Source organism: Megalobrama amblycephala, linkage group LG7, assembly GCF_018812025.1.
Source record: "Megalobrama amblycephala isolate DHTTF-2021 linkage group LG7, ASM1881202v1, whole genome shotgun sequence".
Taxonomy (NCBI): domain Eukaryota; kingdom Metazoa; phylum Chordata; class Actinopteri; order Cypriniformes; family Xenocyprididae; genus Megalobrama; species Megalobrama amblycephala.
Genome location: NC_063050.1, coordinates 47,496,837 through 47,519,367, shown reverse-complemented (window position 1 = coordinate 47,519,367; position 22,531 = coordinate 47,496,837). Strand labels below are relative to the sequence as shown.

Below are 22,531 nucleotides of genomic sequence, written 5' to 3'. Positions count from 1 at the left end.
ACATCATGAGTTTATGAACTAAATCCTTTTCATTAGTCATAAAATTTTAATTTTCTGTAATAAGAAAGATGTGTTGTGTCCTGAATATGTTTAATTGATTAAATAAGGGATATGTGGTAAAAATATAAATATATACACAGAAAACAAAAACTACTACCTCTACTAAACACACACATACATACATGCGTGTATATATATATATATATATATATATATATATATACAGACACACACATACATTTATGCAACTCAAATCAATAATAAAAAGGAATTTTATGCATCATAAATGCATCTAATATTATTGTAGATTTCCTGAATAATACACAATGATCTATATTTAACACTATAGGTTTATTTCCACTTAAACTTATGTTAAAGCGAAAAAAAAGGCAAAATATGAAAAGATGTCTTTTACTTCACATAAGTCGGAGCAGCATTTAGACACAAAAATTCACAGATAAATTACAATAAATATCAATGTAAACATTATCAATATAAATGTTCATCTGTTATGTACACACATCCCTCAAGCTGTCCATAAAACAGTAAAAACATTAAAATTTCAAACAAATAAAAACAAGCACTTCAACAAGTAGTCCAGTACCCTGAAAATGCAGCAACACTTTTGTCAGAAATTAAAGTTATAAAATACATCTTTATGTACAATCCTTATGAAAAATGTACAGTCCAAAAACACACCATAAAAACAATGTATGATTAAATGAAAATTAAATCCATTAATTATCCTGGGTTATATGAAAAGAAAACATTTTGAACACAGAAGGGAAAAATATCCAGGTTTGTAAAGCAAGTCCCTTTTGTATCTCAGTGTGTGTGTGTGTGTGTGTAAAGTGTATAAAAACATACACACACACACACACAGAGAAGTGCCCTTCCTTCATAGCTGAAATTTGCACCTCAGTAACATAATATTCAGTGTCCTACACATGATGTGATACTGATGAAAAACTGGTTAGTGTTACACATTGTAATCAGGAAGTGCTGAATAACTGATGCCACCAACAGAAGGAGGGGACGAATGGAGCGGGAACAGCCAACATAGTATAGAACCTGTAAATATGAGAGAAATACAAATGGAAAAACATTGAGCATTATATGCACTACCGTTCAAATGTTTGATTTTAATAAAAGCATTAAAAAAATTCATATTTTTACTCAGCAAGGAGTCATGATCAAAACTGACGGTAAATACATTTATAATAATCAAGTCAGCATATCAGAATGATTTTTGAAGGATCATATGACACTGAAGACAGGAGTAATGATGCTGAAAAAAATCTGCTTTTCCATCACATGAATAAATTACTTTTTAAAATATATTAAAATAGAAAAATGTAATAATGTTTCACAATGTTACTGTTTTACTGTATTTTTGATCAAATAATTGTAGCCTTGAAAAAAAAAAAAAAACATTTAAAAATTCAAAAACATTTAAAAAAAAATAATTTCTATTTTCGATTTCGATTCTAACAACAAGCTAGAAGGATCAGAACAGGGGGGTGTTCTAGAAAGCAAGTTATGTCACATAGCTAGGAAAGTTTAAGTAAACATTATTAACATGGTTAATAACATGGTTACAGAGAAGGGGTTTCTTTCAGGGTAAATAGCCATAGCAAAAAAAAAAAAAAAAAAAACCTGCTCTGGAGCTGGAGGTTGATTAAACTAACTCTTCACAGGAGCTTTGGAACTGTACGGAGCACCGCACATGACATGCAGGAAAAATAAAAAAAATCATGCGCACGCTTTACCAAGTCATTCCCACAATTTAGCCTACTATTTTTTCCTGCATGATATGCGCGGGGCTCCATAGAACCGACATATCCAGAGTAAGCAAGATTTGGGTGATCCGCCGAGAGTTCAGTGTGTAAGTTAAAGGGTTAGTTCACCCAAAAATAATTCCTTACATTTATATAGTGCTTTTCTGGGCACTCAAAAGGCTTTACATATTGAAGGGGGAACCTCCTCAACCACCAACAATGTGCAGCATCCACCTGGATGATGCGACGGCAGCCATATTGCACCAGAATGCCCACCACACACCAGGGCTGCGTTCCAGTTCGTTCTCTAAATGCCCTTCCCTCGCTAACTTCCCTCAGTCTCGTTAACTCGGATGTACATCATTGCTTACGTTGCACGAGTGCCCACTACTGGCAGAACCCTTGCAATGGGCTGAACTGGAACGTCCTAAGCCCTTGATCACTTGGAATCTACTATGGAGTTGATTTATTATTTAAAGGTGCCCTAGAATCAAAATTTGAATTTACATTGGCATAGTTAAATAACAAGAGTTCAGTACATGGAAAAGACATACAGTGAGTTTCAAACCCCATTGCTTCCTCCTCCTTATGTAAATCTCATTTGTTTAAAAGACTTCCGGAAAACGCGCGGATCTCAACATAACACTGACTGTTATGTAACAGTCGGGATCATTAATATGTATGACCCCAATATTTGCATATATGCCAGCCCATGTTCAAGGCATTAGACAAGGAAAGGCAGTATTAATGTCTGGATCTGTGCACAGACAAGGTAAGCCAGCAAGAACAACAGCGAAAAATATAATTCATGTGTTATATAATTCATAAACACAACTTCATTCTTTATAAATCTCTCCAACAGTGTAGCATTAGCCGTTAGCCACAGAGCATAGCCTCAAACTCATACAGAATCAAACGTAAACATAAAAATAAATACTTTACTCACATAATTCGAAGCATGCACACAGTATGCATGATGAACATCTTGTAAAGATCCATTTGAGGGTTATATTAGCTGTGTGAACTTTGTAAATGCACTGTAATATAGTCGAGAGCTCATGTGGCAGGGAGCAGGCGAATTAAAGGGGCGGCGCGCTGCCAAAATCAGTGTATAGTTAATGATGCCCCAAAATAGGCAGTTAAAAAAATTTAATTAAAAAAATCTATGGGGTATTTTGAGCTGAAACTTCACAGATACATTCAGGAGACACCTTAGACTTATATTACATCTTGTGAAAAAGCATTCTTGGGCACCTTTAATTTTTCCCCCTTTCAAAATTGTTTAAAGCAGCATTCTATATGTATATATGTGTTTTAAATGTTTAAAAAAATAATTAATATATCATAGAGTTGTTTGTGGTGGGGTAAATTAAACGCGATATGCGGTGACGTCACAATCGTGTGGCATTGTGGGTTATGGAGCTGCCTGAAGTGTACATATGAAGTAGACTCGCTCCCTCGGTCAAAATCGAGGGAGCGAGGGTCTGTCCATATAAACTTCCCTCGTCCATTTCACGAAGTGGAACGCACTTCAAAATGGTGGCAGGGATTCCCCCGAGGGGAAGTGTTTAGGGAAGTTCGCGAGTGCGTGTCTAAAACTGGAGTGGAACGCAGCCTAGCTGATTGGTGGAGAGGAGACAGAGTGATGAAGCCAATCAGTCTAAGGGGATGATAAGAAGGCCAGAGGCCAATGGGCAAATTTGGCCAGGATGTCAGGGTTACATCCCTACTCTTTTCGAAGGACATCCTGGGATTTTTAACGACCACAGAGAGTCAGGACCTCGGTTTAACGTCTCATCCGAAGGACGGTGCTTTTTGACAGTATAGTGTCCCCATCGCTATAATGGGGCGATAGGACCCACACAGACCACAGGGTGAGCACCCCCTGCTGGCCTTACTAACACCTCTTCCAGCAGCAACCTAGTTTTCCCAAGAGGTCTCCCATCCAGGTACTAACCAGGCTCAGCCCTGCTAGTCTTGGGCTACAGGGTGATATGGCTGCTGGCTATAAAAATAACATTTCTGTCATTATCAGTCATCTTCATGTCGTTCCAAACCAGCAAGACCTTCGTTCATCTTCGGGACACAAATCAAGCTATTTTTGATGAAATCTTTGGAGCTTTCTGACCTCCCTATAGACAGCAACATCATAACCAATGATTTGGAAATTGATATTGCTATTTACCTGTTTCAATGTTGTTATTTGCTTGCTTTTAAGTTAAGGCCATATATGCTTGAATGATTATGAAATTAAGTAACTGCAATACTTCCTTTGTTTGTTATAAGTTCAGATGACTAAGCAACAGTTGTGAAAGTTAGGTTTTTGAGTTTGATGTTTGTAACCAACCACAAAGGTTAACAAAAAGGATGAAGAGAGCATGTTGCAACCTCAAGCGGAGGTGAGCCAGACAAAGACTTAGGTGAAGAAGAGGAAGAGTGCTAGAAGAAGACAACAGCTTAAGCTAAGAGGAAGGACATCTGCTTAGTAACTGATATGCCTACAACATGAAGATTGGAGGCATTGATAAATTGATGAGTAATATGAATTTGGAATTTCACAAAAAGTAGTATACCTTCCAGGTTATACATCAGAATGCCAACTCATTATTGACTGGCTCCTGATTCAGCATCACACGAGATGTGTCATACTGCTCACATGAACAGCATTAGTTAATAATGAGCCGGCATTCTGATGTAGAACCTGGAAGCGCTGCACTGTGTTTTCTACGTGAACAGCATAGGAGACTGACTGGGAAGAGAAGAAATTGTTGAATAAAGTCATTATTTTTGTTTTGTTTTTGCACAAAAAGTATTCTCGTCACTTCATAATATTAAGGTTGAGGCACTGTAGTCACATGGACTATTTTAACAATGTCTTTACTACCTTTCTGGGCCTTGAAACTGGTTGCTGTATATAGGGAGGTCAGAAAGCTCTCGGATTTCATCAAAAATATTTTAATTTGTGTTCCAAAGATGAACAAAGGTCTTAAGGGTTTGAAACGACATGAGGGTGAGTACTTAATGACAGAAATTTCATTTTTGGGTGAACTAACCCTTTAACCTTGCTTTCTTGAATACCCCTAAGTTACTATAAATAGTTAAACTCACCTCGTCCAAAAACCTCTCTCAGCAGTGCAATTTTTGGCTTTCTTGTGTGTGTAATGTGTGTCGGGTGGGTGTTGTTGGGTTTGTCTTTCATTAGTCTGTTCCTCATCTGCTCGATGGGCGTCTCATCCGTTATAATGGACACCAGCTTGGGACAAAAACAAGAGAGACAGGTGACAGATCATCACATGCAAAAACATTTAAATTTCAACAATTACATAAGATTTGCATTTGAAGAAAATAGTGTTTAGAAAGCCAAAAGAGAATAGTGTTAGAGTTTTACACCGTGTCTACACAAGATGTGAGCAGCGGCAAAATCAGATAGAACTCATTATAATCAGCGATGCTGTCTACACTGGATTCGATGCGGCGCAACAAATTCCCAACAGCAAACTGATACCCCGTTCTACTTCTGATGTACTTAAAACTCTCACGCTACTTCTAGACAGCCTCAAGATGTTGTGTCCGGTGTAGAAACGGTGTTAGGCAAGCTTGTTTACACTCTAGTTCTGCTAAAGAGCCACCTTGCACTTAATCACACTTCATTGATTCTATTGACTGTGAATGAGAATCAAGACACAACATCATCTTTGAAATTTAAAGGTGGATAAATGTTTAAATAAATGCAAAAATATCACAATTCAGAATTTAAATAAGTGCAAAATTACCAGTAGCATTTCAATATGAAATATTACAATTATGTCACTGCTGTTCATTTGCTGAACATTCCATTAAGTCTATTCTAATATTCCTTAAAGTATTGAGTTAAAATAATTTAACTCAAAAGGACTACAAATTACAAATATTTGTTGAGAAGAATAAATATATAGAATAATAATCTGAGAAATGTCTCAGTGTTTTTTTCCCTCCTTCCAATGGAAGTTAATGGTAACCAAACTGTTTGGTTCGCACATTATCAAAATATCTTCTTTTTTGTTTTGCAAAGGAAAATTATGTATACAGGTTTGGAACGACATGAGGGTATGTAAATGATTTTCATTTTTGGGTGAACTATCCTTAAGGAATATTATTACAGCCTCCCCATGCAAACACTGCAACAAAGAATGTAAGTACAATACTGTGGCTGTATGCAAATTCACAGTTTTCAAACTATTAGCCTATAATTTCAACATATGGTACAAAACATATGCTCCCACTGAAGCTATATGATGTTGAAGCATACCTGGTCATAAAATATCACCAAGACAAAAACTCCAAAAAGTATTGACTCCACCAGCAGAATGATATAATGTGCCCTTCAGAACAAATGACCAAGAACAGTGTGAGAGAAGCAAAAAGCTAACAAAAGCAATATTGATAACAATATTGATTATCATTATATAGTATAGTAAATCAGTACATTGTAACTTACACAATAAGATGTTTGCTGGGAGCTTCTTCTCCTTCTTTATCTCCATCTCCCTCTCTTTCACTCTTTATTCTCCACACCCATGCTGACACCACCAGCGCCATGGAATACAAGCTGGCCATGCCTACAGAGATATGGCATTACAGGAGAGAAATGGAAAATCAAATCTGCATCCAACAGGGCATCCTTATGTTCTTAAACAGGGGTGTCCAATCCAGCTCCTTAAGGGCCACTGTCCTGCAGAGCTTAGTGCCAACCCTAATTAAACACACCTGAACCAGCTAAACAAGGTCTCACTAGACCAGGGGTGTCCAAAGTCGGTCCTGGAGAGCCACTGTCCTGCAGTTTAGCTCTAACATGCCTCAACACACCTGCCTGGAAGTTTCCAGTATGCCTAGTAAGACCTTGATTAGCTGGTCCAAGTGTGTTTCATTTGGGCTGGAGCTGAACTCTGCAAGGCAGTGGCCCTCCAGAAGCAGGTTTGAACACCCCTGTTCTTAAAACACCCCATGATATTAAAACTCACCTGTGTAGAAGAGGAACTGAATGAAGTATTTCTGATTGAGTTCTCCAACACAGTTATTGATCCTATAAAAGAGCATACACATATGCAATGCATTAATGAGAGACATGACAAACACTGTAATTGTCAAACATTATTATATGAGGTGTCTTTAACCACTTTGTACTTCCAAAAAAAAAAAAAAAAAAAATCTTAGGTACAAAGTACTTGTGTTCATGTTGGTGGTATGGGTAGGTTTAAGGGTGGGTTGATAGGTAAGGGAAATTAATTACAGCTGTAATTACATGCAGGTATTTTTTAATTAAAAGTACCATGTGAAAACATGTATGCACACAATAAGTGTAATGGTTTTTTTTATAATGTTTTTTTGCATTTTTAGCTTTTTTAGTATGTAATGTAGTTGTTTGAGAATAAGAAAGGTCTATTAAGTTGCAAAGTCATTCCAAAGAGACTTATTCCTTTATATCAGTAAGCACTGTTTCTGAACTCCCTGAAACGACTCGATTGTAGTCTTGCGTTTCCTTCAGGGAACGTACATGTCACAATATTCCTCATTTAAATAATTCCCACCAGAAAAAGGGACAAAGCCTGGGTGAGTTGCATTAGTAGTGTGTTGAAACTCGCAGTTATGGTAAGGGGCGTGACATTTCCAAAACACACTCGTAACGGTCGACCAATCAGAGCACATTGTGCTTTATGGAAGGAGGGGCTTCATAGAGACCAAAACTAAATGGAGTGTTACTGACAGACTAGGAAGAGAGGTGCTGCAACAATGTAAAATATGTAAAAGATTATGTGTTTTGAATATTCAAGCGTGAAAATCTATTCTAATAGACCCCAAAAACAAACTCAAGACTTTGTAAAAGTGCATAATAGGTCCTCTTTAAAGACACTTAAAGGTGCCCTAGAATCAGAATTTGAATTTACCTCGGCATAGTTGAATAACAAGAGTTCAGTACATGGAAAAGACATACATTGAGTTTCAAACCCCATTGTTTCCTCCTTCTTATGTAAATCTCATTTGTTTAAAAGACTTCCGGAAAACACTCGGATCTCAACATAACACCGACTGTTACGTAACAGTCGGGATCATTAATATGTATGACCCCAATATTTGCATAATGCCAGCCCATTCGACGCATTAGACAAGGAAAGGCAGTATTAACGGCTGGATCTGTGCACAGACAAGGTAAGCAAGCAAGAACAACAGCGAAAAATGGCAGATGGAGCAATAATAACTGACATGATCCATGATATCATGATATTTTTAGTGATATTTGTAAATTGTCTTTCTAAATGTTTCATTAGCATGTTGCTAATATACTGTTAAATGAGGTTAAAGTTACCATCATTTCTTACTGTATTCACGGAGACGAGAGTCGTTGCTATTTTCATTTTTAAACACATGCAGTCTGTATAATGCATAAACACAACTTCATTCTTTATAAATCTCTCCAACAGTGTGTAATGTTAGCTTTAGCCACAGAGCATAGCCTCAAACTCACACAGAATCAAACGTAACCATCTAAATAAATACTTTACTCACATAATTCGAAGCATGCATACAGCATGCATGACGAACATCTTGTAAAGATCCATTTGAGGGTTATATTAGCTGTGTGAACTTTGTTTATGCGATGTATATATAGTCGAGAGCTCGTGGGGCAGAGAGAGCACATCTCTTAAAGGGGCGGTGCGCTGAAAAAATCAGTGCATAGTTAATGATGCCCCAAAATAGGCAGCTAAAAAAAATAATTAAAAAAAATCTATGGGGTATTTTGAGCTGAAACTTCACAGACACAAAGGGCACCTTTAATGTAAAGTGGGACCCATTACACATGGCATATTTTATAGCACAAGTATGCAAAAAATGCTGTTCTTACTTAGGGTTTTTGTCTTGTTTCTAGTCCAAATATCTAAAAATTCTTAGATCAAGAAGCATTTTCTTGACAAGTAAAAATTATTTTCTTGTTTTTAGGAAAAATTAAGAGAATTTTTCCTTAAAACAAGCAAAATAATCTGTCAATGGGGTAAGCAAAATAATCTTAATCCAAACTGAAAAAAAGTTTATATATATCTTATTTTTGGTTTGAAATAAGATTATTTTGCTTACCCCATTGGCAGATTATTTTGCTTGTTTTAAGGAAAAACTCACTTAATTTTGACTTATTTTTTCTGAAAACAAGAAAATAATTTTTACTTGTCAAGAAAATGCTTCTTGATTTAAGAACTTTAAGATATTTTGACTAGAAACAAGACAAAAACTCTAAGAACAGCATTTTTTATGCTATTTTATACACAGCCAGAAATTACAGAAAAAAAATATACATTCAAGTTGATAACACTGGCCAATGGAGAACGAGGAGAGACTGACCATGGGCAGTGATGGTCCATTCTCCTGATGCAGCGCTGACAAACTCTGCAGTGATGGGCTCGAGGAGGCCGATACGTCTCACAGCGACTGCACACTGTCCAGCCCTCACAGCCCTGATCAGAACCAACACAATGATTGAGACAAGTCACAGAGAAAATGCACTCCGAAATAAGATATAATCATGTAAACAAAATATATACACACTCTGCACACTAAAAGTATGTGAACAAGCTGAAAGGGCCACTATGAAATCAATAACTACAACATAAACAGAAAAGAAAAAGTAGAAAATACCATTTGCAAAAGAGTTATATTTACACGATACAAATACAATTTAAACACAGTTACAGTAGTAAACAGATCAGTGACACTCACTCTGTCATTCATGCGGTTGGACTGGGACCTCAAGTCAGAGAAGTCAATGGCCGTCTCAGGCAGAGGAACCATTCCTTTAATGGTAAATGGTAAAAGTTTTTGACTGATTAACGCTGTAATGCCTGGCATTTGAAATAGTCAGAAAAAAACAGTTTTTTTGAACCTTTAAACAAAATTTAAAATAAGTAATATGAAAATTTTGAAAAGTTGTGAATCATTTTTGATGCATCAGGCTTTTATGGCTCATGTAGTATGATATAGAGAGCACAAATTCAAGAAAAAAAAAAAATTTAGAAGCCCAAACTGAGCAAAAATTTGCAATTTAGTGCATATGTTATTTATATAGCTTGCCATGTAAATCAGATTTCTTAACAGTTTAGCAGATTACATACAATGCAAATAAATATCAGTTGTCACTATATCTCCCAATAATATGTCTTAGATGATATATAAATGATTAATTTTATTGATTAATTTTATATAAAAAAATTACAACTAGAATAGTTGTAATTGTGGGGGCAAAACATATAATCCAATGCAATTCAGTGATAACTGAGAGATTCAAATAAATATTCCTCAAGAGCCTGTGGGATGATATTTGATTCTTGCAATGTAACATGATTTTTCTACAAAAATGTGTATGATAATAAAGTAAACTTCAGTCCAGTAAATATTACAAACAAGATAAAAGTTATGTTCAAGAGTTGCAAAAAGCAACTAGCAAAAGAAACATGTGTACCACAACCTGAAGATGAACATTTTTACTATGTTATATTACTTTTACTTACTAAGCATGAATTATCAATCAGAGGACAGAAGGCAGGTAGAAGATTGAGCACAGCAAGTTTTACAGCAATGTTTTGATTAAGTTGATCATTTGGAGGGCTTTATAGGGTTAAAACACAAACAGTCTAGTGTAAAAATCAAACAGAGAAAACATGTTTGATTAACATTAAATAAGACAAAGCAATGTCAAGTTTCAGGACTCTCACCAGGGTCGGAGAACACTGCTTTTGAATGGCACGCCAGCAGTAGTAACAGAATAATATTGAACACAGATCCATGGAGAGTGCACCATACACTAAACACAAAGAAAGTAAACATACACTTTACACACTGAAATACCCATAAGCTAAAATTAACCATAGCGACAAAATATTTTGCACATCACATGTAGTCATTTTGTTTCCTAGTGTTGCTATAGGACCTACTTAAAATTAACATTATCAATAAATATCAAACAATTTCTTTACATTGTGTTATGGAGTTGACATAATGGTTGTGACAGATAAGCACAAAAAAGAAAAGAAAAAATGTAATGAGGATATTTGTTTTGTTGTTGTTGTTTTTTTTTTACTTTTTCTTCTGTCAGGACATGGTTATAATGCTTATTTAAAATATTTATTGTTCCTTAAGGACAATAATGGAAAAATAAATTATTAACGCATCCCCACACGTGGGAGAGAGATTAAATTACCAGTATTATTCGACTGTAAATATTGATTTACATTAGTTGGAAATTCTATTTGCAGTTACACTAAATAACATGCTTTAAATCACTAATAAGCTTTGTTAATTGACACTCAGTTTCCCCATGTTTGAGAGATACAATGCAATTCAGTCTACTAAATATAATGAACAGATTATTACTAGCAGGTACAGACCACGTTATACTAACAAGTAGCGAGTACATCGACTAGGTTATACTCCTTTGCTAGACTATGCAATCATTAAATGCGTTTTACCGTATTCAGTGTATTTGTAACTTGTATTTTATTTATTTTGATCTGTCATTTTGACGTTTTCATCCAGTATGTGTAGCAAAATGCGAAACAGGTGGTCCAAAACAAAAACACAGGAGAGTGGTACCGTTTATCATAATATGATTTGTTAATTTCAGATGAGATAACCTGCTGAAACCTGAGACTACAGAGTAACAGAGACTGAAAGTGTAGTAAACACCCGCTGAATGATGAACTACAGCAGACTCTGACGATTCTCATACTAGTTGCTAGCAGTTCAAACGCACTGTAAACAATTCCCGCGGTAAAACACATCAGAACGAACACTTCTTTAGAACGGCTGTTGCTATGGGTGATGCTAAAAAGCTAATGTTACAATTAAAAAGCGATGATCTCATGAGAAACGGGCGCTGTTACGTGAACCAAACGCTGGCTCTTCCACGCTTTGTTTACACGGTACTCACCTTCCAGAATACGCGGGGATCAGGACATACTGAATCACAACATAGTCTGCGTAAAAGACGCTGAAATAAGTTAAAATGAGACAAATAAAGCCGCACGGGTCTCGCCGACAGCGAAACGCAGCCATCTTTCCATCTGCGGGCTTCCTGATGACGTCATAAAAGGACGAGCGTTACGTAGCACGCGTTGTCCGTCATCCGTTTATTTCTGACCACCTGTGAACGTTTGTGCCTTTCTGTCAGGTTTCTGCTTATCCTTTAAAAATTATACAATTTAAATAACAGCACAAGCTTTGGGGTAACTATATAAATAAATAAATAAATAATAAAATTAATTAATATATTATTCACTCACAAGCTATCAGATATTCAGGCACTGTTTTAAACAACTCATCACACAGATTGTTGGAATGACAAACATATTTTTATTTATTTTAATTTCCAATCACAGAACAACTAGTTTCTCGTTAAGCGCGATCTGAGCTTGAGTGAGATTCGCCAGGTAGGTCACCATCAACAGATCCTGTAAAGAAAGAGAAGAGTCTGAGAACTTCAGAAGCACAGGCACACAACTTTAGTTTAATCTGAAAGCCATTACAGGGTTCCTACTTTTTTTTTATTTTTAATCAGGGTTCCCACTCTTTTTCAGCAATCATTTTCCAGGACATTTTCAATTTTACAACAATGGGAGTTAAAGACTGGGATTATGACCTAAAGTAATATATTGCTCTCTAAGTCTTTTAAAGGTTTATTGCCATGACTTAACTATAAAATCAGTTTTTAATATGAGCTCTTAATCATACATTATGACTATGGAAGATTTTTTTTTTTTTTTTTTTTTACTGAAACAAAGTTAATTGCAACTTTTACTTTTCATCTTGCTATTCTGATTTTTTTTCTCGCAATTGCAAGTTTATATCTCACAATTCTAAGAAACAAAGTAAGAATCGCAAGATATAAACTGTCAAATGCCAGAAAAAATAATAATTGCGAGAAAAAAAAAAGGTCAGAATAGCGCGATATAAACTTGCAATTCTGACTTTTTTTCCTGGCAATTGCAACCTTACAGCTAGATTCCGGAAGATAAATTGTTCAAACTGTGGTGGATGTGGTGCTGGTCCTTCAAGAGTCACTCTCAATCTGTCTGTCTATAAAGCCTATAAAAAAAAATCTGTCTTCTTGTATTTTACTACAATTCAGTATGTGATTCTTAAATAGGGGGCATTTTTAGGATTCTTTACGTCTCTGAGAATCTGACACCTTGCACTCCTGGAGAATCCAGGTAGGTTGAAGTTCTGGAAAATGGTGGCGCTGAAGACTAAAGGGTTCCTGATGGTTTCACACTTAATTATTCACCTTAATTCTTTTGCAGTTAACGTGTCTTTTCTTATCCACCTGTTTTTGTCTGACCCTGCTGACCCAATGAGCATTTTGCTGTCCAATGGTCATGCCTTAACAGCAATTTCTAATATTGCATTAGTATTGCATCCTTCTTGTGGGAATTTGATAATTTTTGACTTTTCATTCTGAGATAAATCTCTTTTTGGCTCATTTTATCTGTTATAAAGAAAACAAGCCTTCAAAAACTAACTTCATGACTAAATACAAAATTATTAGTAGTTATTAAGATTGACTGGTTTGGAATTGGTAAAATGTGCTTGGGAAAAATATGATCAGAAAATCAACTTGCATAATAATTAAGCAAAAAATTATGCATTTAAGCAGTTAATAACATATTATAACAATATAATAACTGCTGAAAGTGGCAACACAAGACTAAACATCATCATTGAAAAAAATACTACTCTCACGTGTCTAAACGCAGCATTTATGAACACTGCACTTTCGGCAACTAATGGTGATTGTTTTAGGTCAGTGATAAACTCTTTGGTCTCGACTAAAGAAAAACCCAAGAACTTTTTAAAAAATAATTTTCCAGGACAACTACAAGATTTTCCAGGACATTTTCTATAATTTTCCATGTGTTTTCCAGGTTTTCAAGGTTTTCCAGGACGAGTGGGAACCCTGTTAATTTACCAGTTATTGGTGATAAATTTTAAAAAATAATTTGGCTAAGGTACCACCGGCGTTCGGACGTAAACACGGCAGCCTGCACTGCGTTCACTACGTCAACTGCGTATGACAACAGTTCAAATTGTTAAATAAAGTTATTTTTGTTTTGTTTTTTTTGCACACAAAAAGTATTTATCGCTTCATAACATTAAGGTTGAACCACTGTAGTCACGTTGACTGTTTTAACAATGTCTTTACTACTTCTCTGGACATTGAATGTGAAAATTTTGTTGCTTTCTAAGAGAGAAAAAAAAAAACCCTAACGGATTTCATCAAAAATATCTTAATTTGTGTTCTGAAGATGAACGGAGGTCTTACAGGTTTGGAAAAACATGAGGGTGAATAATTAATGACAAATTTCATTTTTGGGTGAACTATCCCTTTAAGTCCAATTCACACTGCACTGCCAAACGCTGACCAACGACAACAGACTCTTTGCCATGTTTTGTCAGATCAGTGTAGTACTCCTGACACTGTCTGTTGCCGCTGGTCAGCGCTTATTTTCGCTGATTGAACATGTTGAATCGCTGTTTGGAACATCTGAGAAGTGACGTACTGTACTCTAGTCACTGTCTGCGTTGGTCGGTGTCTGTCGGTGTGGTGTCAATTGGCCTTTAAAGACCATTTCTGACTAACTAGTTCATAAAATATATATATATATATATATATATATATATATATTTTTTTTTTTTTTTTAAACTGTACATTCATGTTCATTATAGGAATTTCCATGATCTTTCCAGAAATTGAAATCAAAAACAAAATTGTTATTTCCAGTTTTTTCATGACTGTGGGAACCCTGATATTCAAGCATGTCAAAAACATATATACTATCATATTGTACTGAATGTCACTCACATTAATGTTGGAGTTCAGCATGCTCTCAAAGTCCTCTGCTGTGATCTTGGGCACTTTGTTCACAAGATCCATCAGGAAACGACCAACACTGTTATCTGCCATCACTTTACCAGACTAGAAAAAAATAAAATTACAATACTTGTCATATGTATAAAGAGAATGTGAGAGTTTTATAATGAAATTAAATTACTCTATAAGGGCTTTTGCACCGGGTAGATATATATAGGAACTTGCTAGTTCCCCAAAAACTAAACGTTTCCCTAGGGCCATTTTCCTGGTTGCATTCGCACCGCCAGCAGGAATTCTGAAGCGACGAAAGCCGGCTGATAGCGTTGCATTCAACAATGTCAACAAGGATGCCGTGATCGGAGCTGTGTTTTTGTTGTGTTGTGGGATTCGTTACAATGGAGATGGAATGCGGATGTTTAAGTTATGCGATGGAAAGAACAAAACAGGAGGACTAAGTGACTAAATATCCTACAACAAGGGTGTTGCGGTGCTACATATCATCGAGGCTGAGAAAACAATTCCGCAGACAAAGGTAACAGGTAAATGCCGTTGACATTAGCTTTCTGTATGTTTATTGTGGAGTAAACTGTGCGCATTTACACAGCTTTTTAAAAACGGCAAGCGTCAGTGTTTCGTATGGCATGCGTTCGACCTTTCAACATACATAGACCCTACTCTGAAGTAAGAGCTAATTTAGTCTCCCAAAAGGTGTTCCTAGAACTAAATTCATTCCTGCGGTGGGAACATGCCAAAAGGAGGGTACTTCCGTTATTAGTTCTAGGAATTATGAAAATGTTCCTCTGGTGCAAAAGCCCCTTATGAAGGTATAAGAAATTAATAATTAATTCTCAAACCAAATAGGTCACCAAAAAAATTAACGTTATATCCCAAAGAGACACTCACCAGCACATCTTCGATGTATGCGAGCACTGTGGTCAGCATTTCTTGTATGCGTCCTGCTGCACCGCCTACCTGGGCCAGGTCTGTGGTCAGTCCGTTGGTGCGACTGGGAGATGCACGAGTCCTCTGTAGAAGGTCAACTATAGAGAGATGTGTTTAATCCATTATAAGAATGTGCTCAAAAGAAAATATGCTATTCTTAAATCACGTTCAAATCCAAAATATTGCGTCAACCAGTAAAGCCATTCAATTTAGATAACTGAATAATCCACAAAATGTTTATGAGAGGGGGAAAAATAACTGACCTCCAATGCGCTCTGTGTCGTAGTAAACGTACTTGACTGTCAGTGGGGTGAACATGACACCAACTGTCTTGCCCGGGACACCCATCTGTGAACTAACAGCACAAAGAACAAATAAAAACTGTTATTGCAGCAGAGGACATCAGTTCAGCAGCCAAAAAATAATCGACCTTTGTCTAGATGATAATACCTGACATAGGCACGGATGTTCATTTTGTTGCTCTGCAGTGCTGTGTCCACGGTGAGGTGAATGGGGTTTGGAGCCTCTCGGCTGTAGTACTCATGGATCAAAACGGAGTGCTCTGTGATGTCATATCCTGTGGCATACCTGCAAAACAAAAGAACATTATTGCTGTGTCCCAATTCGACAGAAAGCTTTGGGACATACTAATCTGTCATAGTTGTGTCTATTTACGGACCACTCTGAGGCTTAGTTATGTGTGCCCTGTCACTGTTTAAAATGCCCTGTCAATCATCTTTTCGCAGTTAAAATCCTCCACATTTAATTTAACTTCCTACCATATCAGAGAGAAATGTAGTAGCATGTTGATCTGCCAGTTGTGTCTCTCATGCAGAGACTCTCCCCATGTGTTTGCATAATGATGCATTTAAAAGTTAAAGACTAAATTTATCTTTATAAAAGTGCACAATGTTGTTGCAGATTAAATATAATGTGGATAATATATTTTCTTCAAGTTAAGTACTGATTATTAATCAGTCGAAACCCCCCGTAAGATTTTCATTCATCTTCGGAACACAAATTAAGACATTTTTTGATGAAATCTGAGAGGTATATGACTCATCCATAGACAGCAATATAATCAACACTTTCAAGGTCCAGAAAGGTACTAAAGACATTGTTAAGTGTTGACATGAGCGCACTGGTTCAACTTTAATTTTATAAAGCAATGAAAATACTTTTGTGTGCAAAAACAAAACTAGTGACTTTATTCAGCAATTTCTTCTCTTCGCTGTCATTATCCTTACGTAATTGCCACAGTAAGCACAGTGAAGGCTTCTGTGTTTACATCCGAATGCCGGCTCAGTATTGGCCAAAGCAGATCACATGAGCAGCACAACGCATGCGTGTGATGCTGACGCAGGAGCCAACCAATAATGAGCCGCCGTTCTGATGTAGAACCTGGAAGCGCTGGATGTAAACAACGTATGAGAATGACACAGAAGAGAAGAGATTGTTGAATAAAGTTGTTTTGTTTTTTTGCACACAAAAAGTACACATAAAATTAAAGTTGCACCACTGCAGTCACGTCGACTGTTTTAACAATGTCTTTAGTACCTTTCTGGACCTTGAAACTGATGATTATACTGCTGTCTATGGACGAGTCACATACCTCTTGGATTTCATCAAAAATATCTTAAGTGTTCAGAAGATGAACGAAGGTCTTACGGGTTTGGAACGACATGAGGGTGAGTAATTAATGACAGATTTTTCATTTTTGGGTGAACTAACCCTTTAAGTTATACTAAAAGTTGTTCATATTTTATTTTAGTTAACATTTATTTAAATTCACGTAACTTATTTAAAGTTTACTAATAACACTGCTTTGAAATTAATCCTTAGGAAACCTAAGATGATGTTAAATTCATTAGCATGAGTGGCCACATACCATCCAATAATGACTTCACTTGGTGAAACCTTCTTATGAAGCTCATACATGTTCTTGGCGAACTCCATGTCAACAGCCACCTATGAGACAGACATAAATAAGGATGATATCACTTAGCTTTGTGTTTGAAGGATGATGTTTTTGAAATGAATGTACAATGATATTTACATGGGAGTTCTCTAAAGCACACCCAATAATACGTCCAAAAATATAGTGATAGATACCATGGTATTTTCTAATAATGTTTTCTAAGTAATCTCTGGCATATATAAAAGTACCATGGTATAGCACGGATACATCATTGTATTTCGAGGGGAGAGTGGGATGATGCCGTTTATCTCACCTCATCTTCAGACTCATTGTGAGGAACAGAGAAGCAGTTGGTGACTTCAACTGAATGCTTGTCTGCTGTTCCTGTGACACACAAATTAAACCAGTTATTAAGTGATGCTGATCTTTTAGTGCGGATGCGCTCTCACCCACTCCAACCATCCTGCTGGACTACAACACATGCTTCACAAGAGAAAATAACGATCCTGTTGTCTTTATTAAAACAACTGTCTCGGGTTTCATTCAGAGAAATTACACGACCCACCTAATAATGTTCCGATCACACGACTTGCTCCCTCATTCCTACGCTCGTATGAGTCCGCAATCGATGCCAAAACCACTGGGTGGATTTTCACGACCGGGCCGTGGACCGCCATGATTTCGTAGAGGAAGTGAAGGATGATGATAACCAGAGAAGAAGAGGGCGAGTGCGGAAATCAGCACAGGATTTGTGCTTCTGCCCCCTAGCGGATGTAGGTCGATGACAACAAAGAATATACACTGACAAGAAGCGACACTCAAACACCGGCGCCCAGCAGCAGCCCTGCGTTTCCGCCATTTAGGGGTGAAAGAGACTGTCCATTAGTTTCTATGGCAATATCAGCTGCTTTGTAAAAAAAGAAATAAAAAAAGAAAAACATATATTAAAGCTGAAATCCAACCTGAATGATGACAACACAGAATAAAATACTATCACTAGTGATCATCAAATCCTTTTAACAGTTTATTTTACACACTTTGTGTTTAAATCTTCCACTTTTTTCACAAAAACTTTTTGCTCTCTAGAAACCCAGCCAGTAAAGTATTAGCATTATAAACACTGAAATAATACAACTTATGAAATTAAATTAAGGACAAGCATCAGAAAAATTGGGAATGTTGGACAATAAATATATATATAAAACAGCTTGATTTTGCAGTTTTGCATCGGAGCATTAAGAATCAGTGTGTCGAATCTGCTGTTCGGAGATCCAAAGTCACATGATTTCAGCCGTTGACAGTTTGACACGATCTGAATCATGATTCGATACACTGATTCATTTGTGCTCTGATGCTTCATGAAGCTGTGTTTTGAAATGGGCCATCACTAAATAAGTCATTATTTATTTTATTTTTTTTGGTGCACCAAAAATATTCTCGTCACTTTATAATATTAATATTGAACCACTGTACTCACATGAACCGATTTAAATATGTTTTCAGTACCTTTATGGATCTTGAGAGAGGAAATGTCTTTGCTGGCTATGCAGGCCTCATGGAGCCATTGGATTTCAACAAAAATATCTTAATTTGTGTTCCGAAGATTAACAAAGGTCTTACGGGTGTGGAACAGCATGAGGGTAAGTAATAAATGACAGAATTTTCATTTTTGGGTGAACTAACCCTTTAAATACAATTTATTCCCAGGATAAACGCATTCTTAATATTTTTTCCTTATTTCTAAGCCGCAAATCAAATGCGTAAACATTTTCATGTGAACTGCAGATGTTAGATTTCCTTGCTTCCATGCTCTTTGTAACAGCTATAAAAATCAAAAAGCGTATACTTTAACTTCAAGGACAAAGACAGACAAAAAATGACAGGTACGTGCAAGAAATGAGAAAAGCAACAGTAAAAATAACATAATGTTAATTGCCAAAGTAGGCCTATTAATGGAATATTTAACGATGCTAGCTTAGACTAAAGATTCGGATAAAGATGAATCTCCCTTTAAAATCATCCACAGCTAAATTCAGCCAGTTTATTCTTAGGCTATCAGAAGTTGCTGTGCTGGTGGTGGATATAAACTGTAAAACATGTACAGCAGGTGGCGATAAAGTTCATTACTTTTACTACCCAGTTTTCCTAGCTTCATCAAACTGCATCAAACCATAGAAATATATACATAAATGCTTAATTAGTGTCTGTTTCTGTGGGCTGCTATACGTAAGCTGTCCGCCATATTGGAACGGTCAAATCCGGCCTGTGACCTCTTGAGAACAAAAGTTGACTGTACTGCATTGGCTCAGCAACCTAATTATTCAAATGTATTTATCTGCAATAGACATTAGCAGATGATTTTCACAGCATTTAGTTGATCATTATTATGATAAATCTGCAAATGGATATTGGTTATTGAGTTATACATAAAAACACAAGCCAGCACATTCACATCTCTGAAAGGTTAGGCCTATCCCATTTCATCTGGAATTTACAGCTCGGTAGTTTTTACAGCCATAGGCTGCACAAAGCTGTGACATTTTAGATGAAAATTCATTGATTTTTTAGTGTGAGTTATGAACAGCGTCATGTTAACCGTTCCAACATGGTGGACGCGTCGGCGTGTCTGGGCCTGGAGTGATCGAATGTGGCATCCCACGTATCCATATATATGATCAGACCATAGACATATAAATACATAGGCTGTGTGTGAAATTGCCCCTATAACCTTAAATAGGGCACTATTTGAAGAAACAGCCATTTGTAGTGGTGCTTGAAACCATAGTGGACGTTATCGAGTGCACTCATTCAATCCCATAATGCACCATAATAACTAGTGTACAACCGCTGTATGCTAAACCAACAGCTAGAGAATACCCATAATGCACTGTCGGAGTCACACGGCAAATTAATTCCTGCGTCTGACCTGAAGATGGCCTCTGCAGCTGAATTATCCATTGATCTGTTTTCCAAACCTCTGGTTCAATGTGGCTAAAGCGTAAAATCATACAGGAATATATTCGTTTTTAATGGATTATTAATTTGTCTAAATAAGTTTTATACATGCTAGTGTACATGTCAGAGATAAATCTTTTCATTACTACTAGAGCTGCCAGTTTGCTAAGTTTCAAAAAACGTGGCAGTTTTTCCAGTGCACTCAGTGTCCGAATTCACTCACTCATTTTCATTCACTCCTTCAAGTGGACTATATTACTGGAGTAATGTAAGGAATAGTGAATAAGGGTAAAGGGAGCGATTTCGGCCATATAGACATCTCATTGGCCACTTAATTGTACGTCAAAGGCGCCGCCATATTGGACTGGGCAAATTGCAATTACACCCATAAGTGGACTGAATAAAAGATGGCTGACTATTTTGATGTTTTAAAAACCGTTGTACAATCCAAACCATCTCAGGGAATTATAGTTGTTTTTGATTGTAGTTGGTTATTATAGCATTATGCTGGTAGCAGCTGGTGTGTACGGTGGTGTTTTAAAATGACAAAAAAAAAAAAAAAAAAATCATATATCAAATGTAAATTTATGTCCCTGTTACACTTAATTTTCCTGGTTAAACATTACATAAAAAAGAGAGACTACATTCAATTCTATTTTGTATTTTTACACTAACTATGTAATGTGCTATTTATTAAAAACAAGTATAAATTTCATCAAGTTAGTGTTTTTATGCATTTTTACATTTATTCCAAAATAATAACTAAAGGCAGTAACAATTTAAACAATATACATTATTTGTGAACTAATGTTCAGCTTTTCTTTTTAATAGTCAACTTATTTTCAGCGGTCATCAAGCTTGTACACACTGGTCACAGACACAAATCACCAAGCTGATTGCTCACTAAAACCCCCCGCAGTCATCATGTTTTCAGGCTATTTTAAGTTTGATTTTGATGTGACATAAAGAGGTGAAATCTAAGTGTCTGAGTTGTTTACTTACTTTTTAATTAGTCTTCCCATTAAAGGTGCCCTAGAATCAGAATTTGAATTTACCTCGGCATAGTTGAATAACAAGAGTTCAGTACATGGAAAAGACATACACTGAGTTTCAAACCCCATTGTTTCCTCCTTCTTATGTAAATCTCATTTGTTTAAAAGACTTCCGGAAAACACTCGGATCTCAACATAACACCGACTGTTACGTAACAGTCGGGATCATTAATATGTATGACCCCAATATTTGCATAATGCCAGCCCATTTGACGCATTAGACAAGGAAAGGCAGTATTAACGGCTGGATCTGTGCACAGACTAGGTAAGCAAGCAAGAACAACAGCGAAAAATGGCAGATGGAGCAATAATAACTGACATGATCCATGATATCATGATATTTTTAGTGATATTTGTAAATTGTCTTTCTAAATGTTTCATTAGCATGTTGCTAATATACTGTTAAATGAGGTTAAAGTTACCATCGTTTCGTACTGTATTCACGGAGACGAGAGTCGTTGCTATTTTCATTTTTAAACACTTGCAGTCTGTATAATTCATAAACACAACTTCATTCTTTATAAATCTCTCCAACAGTGTGTAATGTTAGCTTTAGCCACAGTGCATAGCCTCAAACTCACACAGAATCAAACGTAAACATCAAAATAAATACTTTACTCACATAATTCGAAGCATGCATACAGCATGCATGACGAACATCTTGTAAAGATCCATTTGAGGGTTATATTAGCTGTGTGAACTTTGTTTATGCGATGTATATATAGTCGAGAGCTCGTGGGGCAGAGAGAGCGCATCTCTTAAAGGGGCGGTGCGCTGAAAAAATCAGTGCATAGTTAATGATGCCCCAAAATAGGCAGCTAAAAAAATTAATTAAAAAAAATCTATGGGGTATTTTGAGCTGAAACTTCACAGACACATTCAGGGGACTCCTAGGACTTATATTACATCTTGTAAAAAAACAAATGCCATCATTGTCTTCATTCAGGCTGATTCGAGAAAGCGCACAAAAACAAGAGGTGGGTGTAACACAGTTCAC

At 36.4% G+C, this 22,531-nt stretch overlaps 2 protein-coding genes across 2 annotated transcripts; both read right to left on the bottom strand.

Annotated features, from left to right (window-relative positions):
• Positions 1-397: 397 nt before the first annotated feature.
• zgc:77880 (zf-DHHC domain-containing protein) lies at positions 398-12,017 on the bottom strand. Its single transcript, XM_048197865.1, has 9 exons — positions 11,731-12,017; positions 10,517-10,605; positions 9,525-9,598; positions 9,150-9,262; positions 6,779-6,840; positions 6,256-6,376; positions 6,067-6,139; positions 4,887-5,031; positions 398-1,071 (listed from the first exon to the last, which is right to left on the bottom strand). The coding sequence occupies exons 1-9, from the start codon at positions 11,853-11,855 to the stop codon at positions 980-982; spliced, it is 894 nt and encodes a 297-aa protein (XP_048053822.1). The 5' UTR covers positions 11,856-12,017; the 3' UTR covers positions 398-979.
• A 115-nt stretch (positions 12,018-12,132) lies between these two features.
• Positions 12,133-18,253, bottom strand: eif3f (eukaryotic translation initiation factor 3, subunit F). The gene is made up of 8 exons (XM_048197866.1): positions 18,093-18,253; positions 17,841-17,911; positions 17,498-17,577; positions 16,060-16,197; positions 15,873-15,964; positions 15,571-15,707; positions 14,659-14,772; positions 12,133-12,250 (listed from the first exon to the last, which is right to left on the bottom strand). Exons 1-8 carry the CDS (start codon positions 18,202-18,204, stop codon positions 12,173-12,175), a joined length of 822 nt encoding a protein of 273 aa, XP_048053823.1. The 5' UTR covers positions 18,205-18,253; the 3' UTR covers positions 12,133-12,172.
• Between the last annotated feature and the right edge of the window lie 4,278 nt (positions 18,254-22,531).

Excerpts from the sequence above, each read along its gene's own strand:
- zgc:77880 (XM_048197865.1), bottom strand. The coding sequence starts at position 11,855 with ATGGCTGCGTTTCGCTGTCGGCGAGACCCGTGCGGCTTTATTTGTCTC. Across the intron at positions 10,606-11,730 it reads ATCCCCGCGTATTCTGGAAG|TGTATGGTGCACTCTCCATG; the intron begins GTGAGTACCGTG and ends CTTTGTGTTTAG. Across the intron at positions 6,377-6,778 it reads TCAGTTCCTCTTCTACACAG|GCATGGCCAGCTTGTATTCC; the intron begins GTGAGTTTTAAT and ends ATATCTCTGTAG.
- eif3f (XM_048197866.1), bottom strand. The coding sequence starts at position 18,204 with ATGGCGGTCCACGGCCCGGTCGTGAAAATCCACCCAGTGGTTTTGGCA. Across the intron at positions 17,912-18,092 it reads TGTGATCGGAACATTATTAG|GAACAGCAGACAAGCATTCA; the intron begins GTGGGTCGTGTA and ends TGTGTGTCACAG. Across the intron at positions 14,773-15,570 it reads CATACATCGAAGATGTGCTG|TCTGGTAAAGTGATGGCAGA; the intron begins GTGAGTGTCTCT and ends ATTTTTTTCTAG.